At 60.0% G+C, this 8,984-nt stretch overlaps 1 protein-coding gene across 1 annotated transcript; it reads right to left on the minus strand.

The window, feature by feature from the left end:
• Positions 1-6,724: 6,724 nt before the first annotated feature.
• LOC134653659 (uncharacterized) lies at positions 6,725-8,809 on the minus strand. Its single transcript, XM_063509053.1, has one exon. The coding sequence runs from the start codon at positions 8,807-8,809 to the stop codon at positions 6,725-6,727; it is 2,085 nt and encodes a 694-aa protein (XP_063365123.1).
• Between the last annotated feature and the right edge of the window lie 175 nt (positions 8,810-8,984).

Here is an 8,984-nt window from a genome sequence, read left to right on the forward strand (position 1 = left end):
CAGCGCCTTGACCGCCTCCCTGTAGGCACCGTACAGCCGCGTCTCCTCTTCAGCGTCTCGGTGTCTGCGTCGACGGGACCGTGTGTACTGGCGTCTCGCCCTGTTGGAGCGGGATCGGAGTTCCTCGATTTCTCGCGACCACCAGTACACTTGACGCTTCGGAGGCCGTGGCTTGGCTCGTGACATGCCTGCGTCACAGACTTGTGACATGGCTTCGCGGAACCAGGCTGCCTCCTCCTCGGTCTCCACAGGCCCAGGAGATGTTGTCCAGGCCTGGACGAGGGACGCTATCTCCACCGCTTCACGATCCAGGCTGTTCAGGGCCCAACGAGGGTAAGGGGTCGCAGCACGGCCATTCGGACGACGATCCGTGTCTGTCGTGCCTCCGGAGGAGGTGGAGACATCAAACCGGATGTACAAATGGTCTGATAATGTCTCCACCGTCTCCAGTACTCTCCAGCCCCGGACGCGGGTCGCGAGTGCCGGGGTCGCGAAAGTAACGTCCACTATGGACTCTCCCTGCCAGCGCACGCAGGTGCTGGCCGACCCTCGGTTCAGAACCGACATTCCGGTCATCGTCGCCCATTCCTCTAACAGGTCTCCGCGAATGTCGGTTGCGGGACAGCCCCAGGCCATGGATTTGGCGTTTAAGTCACCTGCGACAACTACCTGGCGCGGTTGGGTCTGCCCAACGAGAGCCGCCAGCTGGCCGAGGAAGGCTTCGAACTCGGAGACTCTTCTGTTGGGGGAGAAATATACCCCGATCAGGGTAATTTCGCCCCAGAGGACAGCCACATAGCCTCGACCCCTCGACAACGTGGAGGGGGGCGGTATACCCTCTACCCCTGCTTTTGTTATAATGGCCACCAAGCCATCCAGGTCCGCAGCCCAGTTGTGGCTGGGGGGGACGTAGTACGGCTCGGCGACCACGGCAACATCTATCGACCACTGCGCCATGGACTGCAGGAGGAGATCTTGCGCCCCGGCGCAGTGGTTTATGTTCGCCTGGAGGATCCGATTAGTTGACCTCGTCATTTGGCGCATTGCTAATCGGGCCCTCTTGTGCGGCCAGAGGCGCCGCCACTCCAGGAGTACCTGGTTTGCTGGTCGCCTTCCGGGACATGCGTTTTGGGGCTTTAGCCCCCATCGCGCAGGTACTGCTGCCGGCACTGTGGTCAGCAGGTTTGCCCGCTGCAGTGCACAGAGTGTCATCTGCGTAGCAGGTCACACTTGACCCCGGGAGAAGCTCCCCCCGCAGCACCCAGTCGTACCCAATGTTCCACAGGAGCGGCCCTAAGACCGAGCCCTGTGGAACACCGCACGATGTCTCCCACCTTGCAAGCCCGCCACCCCGGACCGGATACTCCACGCACCGCTCCGAGAGGTAGGCCCCGACTATTTGGCACAAATAGGGAGGCACTTTGTGGTATTTCAGCGCCTCCCTAATGCACGACCACGGCAGGGTGTTAAAGGCATTGGCGATATCCAGGGACACCGCCAGAAGAACCCCACCGTGGTCAACCGCCTCATCCGAGAGGGCTTTGATGCGCGCGACCGCATCTACGGTCGACCTGCCCTCTCGGAATCCGAACTGATGCTCGGACAGGTCGGGTCCTACTCCTCGGAGGTGCACGACGAGGCGAGCGCAGATGATGCGCTCGAAAAGCTTGTCAGCCTCGTCGAGCAGTACGATCGGACGGTAGGCTGATGGAGATTCCGCGGGACGCCCGTCCTTTTTTAGGAGGACGAGCCGGCCGGTTTTCCATATGGTCGGAAATTGGCCGGACTGTAGACAGGCGTCCAGTAGCCCGCGGAATCTCTCCCCTAGGGACCGCAGCGCCAAAGCCAGGACGCGTCCTGGGATCCCATCTGGACCCGGTGCCGTGTTTTTGGCTTTTAGCCTCCGCACGGCTGCGTCTAGCTCTGCCTCCGTTACCGGAGGCACCCCGACTTCCGCACCCTCGAACCCTGCGAGCTGATGGGGAGGTGCCATTTCTGGGGGCTGGTGTTCCGGTCTGTTCGGAAACAAGTTGGAAACAACCACCCCCAGTAGTCGAGGCTCGAGACTCTCTGTCAAGGGGGGGGCCCAAGGGCGTAATTTACCCCTGACCGTCTTGTACGGCCTCCCCCATGGGTCTCGGTTTAGAGTCTCGAGAAGCTCCGCTCTGGCGCTCGCCTTCGCCTCGCAGATGGAGAGCTGCAGCGCCTTGACCGCCTCCCTGTAGGCACTGTACAGCCGCGTCTCCTCTTCAACGTCTCGGTGTCTGCGTCGACGGGACCGTGTGTACTGGCGTCTCGCTCTGTTGGAGCGGGATCGGAGTTCACCGATTTCTCGCGACCACCAGTACACTTGACGCTTCGGAGGCCGCGGCTTGGCTCGCGACATGCCTGCGTCACAGACTTGTGACATGGCTTCGCGAAACCAGGCTGCCTCCTCCTCGGTCTCCACAGGCCCAGGAGATGTTGTCCAGGCCTGGACGAGGGACGCTATCTCCACCGCTTCACGATCCAGGCTGTTCAGGGCCCAGCGAGGGTAAGGGGTCGCAGCACGGCCATTCGGACGACGATCCGTGTCTGTCGTGCCTCCGGAGGAGGTGGAGACATCAAACCGGATGTACAAATGGTCTGATAATGTCTCCACCGTCTCCAGTACTCTCCAGCCCCGGGCGCGGGTCGCGAGTGCCGGGGTCGCGAAAGTAACGTCCACTATGGACTCTCCCTGCCAGCGCACGCAGGTGCTGGCCGACCCTCGGTTCAGAACCGACATTCCGGTCATCGTCGCCCATTCCTCTAACAGGTCTCCGCGAATGTCGGTTGCGGGACAGCCCCAGGCCATGGATTTGGCGTTTAAGTCACCTGCGACAACTACCTGGCGCGGTTGGGTCTGCCCAACGAGAGCCGCCAGCTGGCCGAGGAAGGCTTCGAACTCGGAGACTCTTCTGTTGGGGGAGAAATATACCCCGATCAGGGTAATTTCGCCCCAGAGAACAGCCACATAGCCATGGCCCCTCGACAACGTGGAGGGGGGCGGTATGCCCTCTACCCCTGCTTTTGTAATAATGGCCACCAAGCCATCCAGGTCCGCAGCCCAGTTGTGGCTGGGGGGGACGTAGTACGGCTCGGCGACCACGGCAGCATCTATCGACCACTGCGCCATGGACTGCAGGAGGAGATCTTGCGCCCCGGCGCAGTGGTTTATGTTCGCCTGGAGGATCCGATTGGTTGACCTCGTCATTTTGGCGCATTGTTTGTCGGACCCTCTTGTGCAGCCGGAGGCGCCGCCACTCCAGGGGTGCCTGGTTTGTTGGTCACCTTCCGGGACATGCGTTTTGGGGCTTTAGCCCCCATCGCGCAGGTACTGCTGCCGGCACTGTGGTCAGCAGGTTTTCCCGCTGCAGTGCACAGAGTGCAGTGGGGCGCGGCGGTGCAGTCCCTGGCCCGGTGACCGGATTGACCGCATCGGTAGCATTGGTCACTACGGTCGATTTCTGAGGTGCACCCCTTCCTAACATGGCCAGGCACCAGGCAGCGGAAGCACCTCAGGGGTCGGGACTCCAGCAACTTCACGTTTGCCGAAGCCCATCCGACGAGGAGTCGCCCCTCAGCCACTTTCTTGGCGGCTGCTACGGGGCAGCGAGCCCACGCTGTGCCCAGGCCTGTTGGCGTGCGGGAGATCCGGCCAACTTTCACTGCCTCTAGGGCACACCCTCCAACTTTCGCCACGGCAGCGGCGAGCTCTTCCTCTGTAACCGAGTCATCCAGGCCGGAAATGCGCATCTCCGCGCATTTTACCGGCCTAGAGATGCGGACGTCGGCCACATTAAGCGTCTCCCTCAACTTGGCAGCAAGAGAGTCTGCTTGGTTGCCGCTGGTGGTGTCTGGGCCCGGGATCTCCAGGATTGCCGCCCCTGTCACTGCCCTACGGAACCTCAGACCGGTGATACCGAGCCCATCCAGGGAAATTTTGGTCTTGGCCTCCGTAATCAACGTTCCGTAGGTAACGCCCCTCTCTTCTGCTCCCGTCTCCAGGGTGAGGACTACGGCCGCTGACCGCGGGGTGCGCAGTAGCGCCTTGGTCTTATTGCGACCCTTCCCTTCTTGCTCTTTCCGCGGTGCCGCCGGCTGTTGCGGTTTCGCAGTCGTCGCTGCTCCAACGGGAGTCTTCTTTTTATTCTTCTTACCCCGCTTGACCACAGTCGTCCATTCCTCTTCCGAGGCAGGCACTGTTGTCTGCAGCCGAGGCTGCCGGACTTGGGAAGCGGGGCCAGGAACGCTCGTAGTACGCTTTTTGGGCCCCTCCTTCTTTTTATTCTTTTTCGCAGCCCGCTTCGCACCCGCTAGGTTGGTAGGAGCTGGAGTGTGACCGGGGGGAGAGCTTCCTGCTTTGGAAGGTGTGGGAGCAGACGACACCTGAGTAGGTTGCTGTGGGAGCAGTTTCTCCTCCAGGGCGCTCAACCTTGTACCCATCATTTCGTTCACCTTGGCCACGATATTGCGCTCTAAGTCACCTTGCTCCCGAGCAGGTGATGTCGCCGTCTCTTGGCGCGTCCCTTCGAGGCGCTGCCCAAGGCTAGCACGCAGGTCGCCCATTTCCTTACGGAGCTCGGCCATTTCCGCCTTAAGGCGAGCGTTTTCGGCGGCGAGCCTCCTCGTCTCATCGGAGACAGTCCGGCCCCTCATCTCACCGACAGCTTCCCGGATCGCAGCCACCGCCTCCTTCAGGATTCGCTGGTACGTGCCCTTTAGGTTTTTGGACTTGGTGGCCACGTCCTTGATAAGCCCCAGACTATCACGCACCTGCTGGTTTAGGGCCAGGACAGTGCGGTTTTCTTCATCGTCTGACCCACTTGTCGTCCCAAACGAATCCGGATGGCGGGCAAGCCGTCTTAGCGTCACCATTTTGGACGCGGCCATCAGGTCCTCTTCAGTTTGCAGCTCGAGCTCCCGGCGCTTAGCCTTTTCCTTGGTTAGCCCGGCGTGGCGCGCCGTGGATGGTTGGCGGCCTGTTCCTCGCTTGGAGGGCCCCGAGGCGGACTTTCCTCGCTCCGCAAGATCGGAAGCCTCGCCGCTCGGCGATGCTCCCGTGTCGCTACCACTGCTTCGCTGCCTCTTCCGTCCTGCGGCCATTTGGGCAGTTAGCGAAACGTCGGATTCGGCGGTTTCCCCGTCGGTTGGCACCGGAGAGAAAAATACTCCGTCCCCAGGGAGGTCACCCGTGTCTATTCTCATGGGGGAGAAGAACTCCTCCCTGCCAAGAGAGGGGACCCTTTCTGGCATGCGTTCTATTCGCACTACGGGTTGCCGTTTCTCACTAAGCCCCCTAGCGTGTTTGGGTGGGGAGCGTGTAGAATCCTCCGCTGTCCCCGGAGGCACGTCATCAACATGGAACACCCAGCGCCCCTGGGCGTCCAGAAGTGGCCGAAATCCATCTTTGGGATGGCCAGTGGAGGCTCCTGCCTCCGCCGGACTGCTATTCTCCCCATCACCCCCTCCTTGCAGCCTCAATACCAAATCACTCTGCAAATCGGTGTCCATGAAGTGTTTGCTTGTGTTGTCGTTTCGGGATCGTGAGTGGTTTGCCCCCCCAGAATACGGAAGGCGGCATGTCGCCACAGCATGGGCAATTGCCCGTCCTGTGGCGACATGGAGGATTGGAACCTCCTGGGGTAGTTCTACATTTTCGTTTCCACTCATTTTGTGTGCTATTTTGTGGAGGTATGCCCCTCCCTGACGTTTGTGACTGGACTCCCTCCAGCCACGCATCCCATCGGCACGTCAGACACACCTTGGGATTGGGGTGATTTTTATAGTGGTTTTCTTCCACTTCTTCATCCGCCGCGCTTGGTGGCCGGAGCCATCCCCACTCCTCACCCCGCCAGAGGGAATTTCTAATAGCCGCACAACCCCCCAGACGCACAACAGATACGCGCGGCATCCGGTGCGCGAGCCTCCCGATCCGCTAACACCGCCGACCCGCCCGGACAAATGGATCTGCAATTGGGTTTCACAGAAGCCCAATGCACAATCCTTCCAGACAGCTAGGCAGTGTCAGAAAAGCAGAAGGCTCCCCAATCCAGCAACCACTCGCATCCACGACGCGTTAGGGAGCCCTCAGCCTCCTCCAGCGCCTACGGGGGAAGTCCCCAGATGTCCTCCTCTCTGCTCGTCCACTGCGCCGTCTGCTTATTCAGAGGGACGCGTGGAGAGCCATTCTCGGGTACAAAACCCCCCAAATACCCCCCTGGTGTTTGGTTCGCGGGACTACGTCCTACCCCGGCACGACAACGGGCCGGGGCATTCCCCTATCCACCACCTGGGGACGCGCCACGTCGGGGTTCACCTCCCCGCCCACTCGGACACCCGAGCAGGTCCGTGGACCTCAACCTAACCTAACCTAACCTAACCTTTTTTTTTTTTTTTTTTTTTTGTTGACGGAGTGGGGAATGCGTTTACGCATCCCTCCCCGGCCGTGGGGCAAGGCCATAATGGGGAGGGTATGTGGGACTCCCTCTTTCGATTCCCTCTCCTAGCGAGAAGGAGCGAAAGAGAATACCCACTAAACCCCACTCCGTTGTCCCCCTCTCAGACGTTGTATGGGGGCATCATGGGCTCGCGCATTCATTCCTCCATGATGCCCCCCGTCTTTTCCCGGCGTCCCCAGGGAACCCGCACTTTGGGAGGGGAGAATCAATGACCATTCTGATTCTCCCCCCAGACGTAGGGCCTAAATATCCATATTTTGTCCCTCACAGGCCCGTTGGTCGATGTTATTCACTGAAGAGGCTCTTTGGGTCTTCGGAAGAGCCTCTTTGCCTTTTGCTGGTGGGGGCGTACAGGAAAAGCCACCCATTATGTGTCCCGCTGGGCGTTTGGCCGCATGACATACCGAGCAGAAGGCAGTCTCCGCCTTGCAGTCCACCCTCTTGTGGTCCGGCCTGCTACACCGGAAGCAGAGACCGCTCCTATCTACTGGCGACGGGCATAGTGCTCTGGTGTGCCCCGTGCCCATACACCTGAAGCACCTCATCGGTGTTGGGTCCAGCGCCACTACTAGAGCCGAGGACCATCCTATTTGAAGTCGACCCGCTGCGGTGACCCTCTTGGCTGCCGTTATAGGGCACTGTGCCAGAGTCGACGCTGTCCCATTATATTGGGCCCTAATCGATCCCACCTTAACTTCATTTATTGAGCACTCTCCCAATTTAGCGATTGCTCCCGCGATCTCTTCCTGAGTGGCTGCCTCATCTAGGCCCGAAATGCGTAAGTCCGCCATTTTGGTGGGCCTGTATACTCGGGCTTCCTCTCCGATCACCTCCGTCATTTTTCGGCAGAGTTCGTCAGCCGCCCTACCATTGTCGGACCCGGACACCTCAAGTATCCTGGCTCCAGCAGCTGTTTTGCGGACCTTGACGTGCTCTACACCCACATCAGCAAGCTTCACCGATTTGGTGACCTTAAACAAAATTGAGGCGTATGTCGCCTCAGACTCCGGCTTCAAGGCCATCACGATCGCGGCCGTGGCGGGCACAACCAGCTTCCGCGGGCCCGCTGGTGCCGGTTTCCGAGCCGGGGCGGCAGGGGGGGAAGGGGGCTTGGCGGATTTGCCATTGCCCCTCCTGACAACCTGCGTCCAAGACTCAGCAGGCGCTTGTGTGTTTGTTGCCGGCTGCGAGGGTGGAGAGGCACTAGGCTCCTTCACCGTCTTCTGCCTAGGAGCAGAGTTAGCCCTCTTCTTGGTCGCTGGTGCCGAAGGCTGGGCCACAGGGGCCTTAGGCTGCCTTGTGGGCGGCGCACCTGTCACTGCCCTTGAGGGCGGCGCCCCAGATTGAGGTTCCGGCTGGTTCGCGGTCGTCTTATTCCTGTCCGCAGCGAGAGGAGGGCGGGGGACCGGCTCAGGGAAATAGCCCGTGCGGGCCGAGATCATGTTTCCCATAGTAATTGTAAGGTCCCGCTTCAGGTCCTCCTTCAATTCCTTGAGGGCCTCTTTGAGGGCCTCAGAGAAGTCCGTCGCCTGGTCGCATTGGGCCGTCGGGGCCTGTGGGGGCTGGATCGTCCTCTCAGATAAGGCTCTACGAAGGGCCTTCATCTCGGTCTGACATTGGGCAAGTTGCTCCCGCATTAGGTTATTGTCTGCCTTTAAGGCCCGCAACTCCTCGTCCTCTACTCTATCCGCCAGGACGTCAGTGGCCGCCAGGATGTCCCGGCAGGCCTGGTTCAGTTTGCCCCAGACTTGTCCATTTAGGTTGCCGGATTTTCCGGCAGCCTCTAGGACAATATGGGTCGCCTCCCGCACTATTTCTATGTAGTCCGTCCCTGTGTATAGGGGCGGGCTGCTTTCTGTCATTTCTTGACTTGGAGAAGGGGACGGGCTCACCATCCACGGCTCCTTATCCCCCTTCTTTTTGTTGTCCCCCTGGGACCTTCTCAGGAGTAAAGGGGGGACCACTCCCTTTCCCTTTCCCTCCTGGCTGTCCAGCACCTCTAAGAGCAAGTCCTCCTTATAGGCCTTCAGTCTGGCCTTGGCTGCTGCCAGGCCGGTAAAGTGGCCTATGGAGGCTTTCTTCGCCATGGCCTTGGCCCTACCCCTCAGCGAGGTGCTAACTTTAGGCCCGCTCCCAACGTGAGTCTCATAATCCAGGACCCGGTTTCCCTCATGGGGCCTCTTCTTGGGCGCGGCCTCAGCCCTGTCCTGGCCCTCCATAGGTTCCTCCCAGTCGGGCGAGGTCGAAGAACCCGCCCCTGAAGCCCCTTTATGGGGCCCAGTCATTGGAGCCACCTCCGGGTTTAACCCCTGCGCGGGGTTATCCATATAAATACTACGCGAAGACCACCCCTAATGGGTGGAATTCGCCTAAAAAAGGTGAAAAACCAAAACACCTAACCTAACCTAACTATTTTGGTCAAGTGCGAGTCGCAGCAGAACCAAAACAGCAAAAACAAACTTAAAATTATTTTATGCGACGGGCTGTAGCGTCACTCCTGGT

This window comes from Cydia amplana, chromosome 13 (genome assembly GCF_948474715.1).
Source record: "Cydia amplana chromosome 13, ilCydAmpl1.1, whole genome shotgun sequence".
Lineage (NCBI taxonomy): Eukaryota > Metazoa > Arthropoda > Insecta > Lepidoptera > Tortricidae > Cydia > Cydia amplana.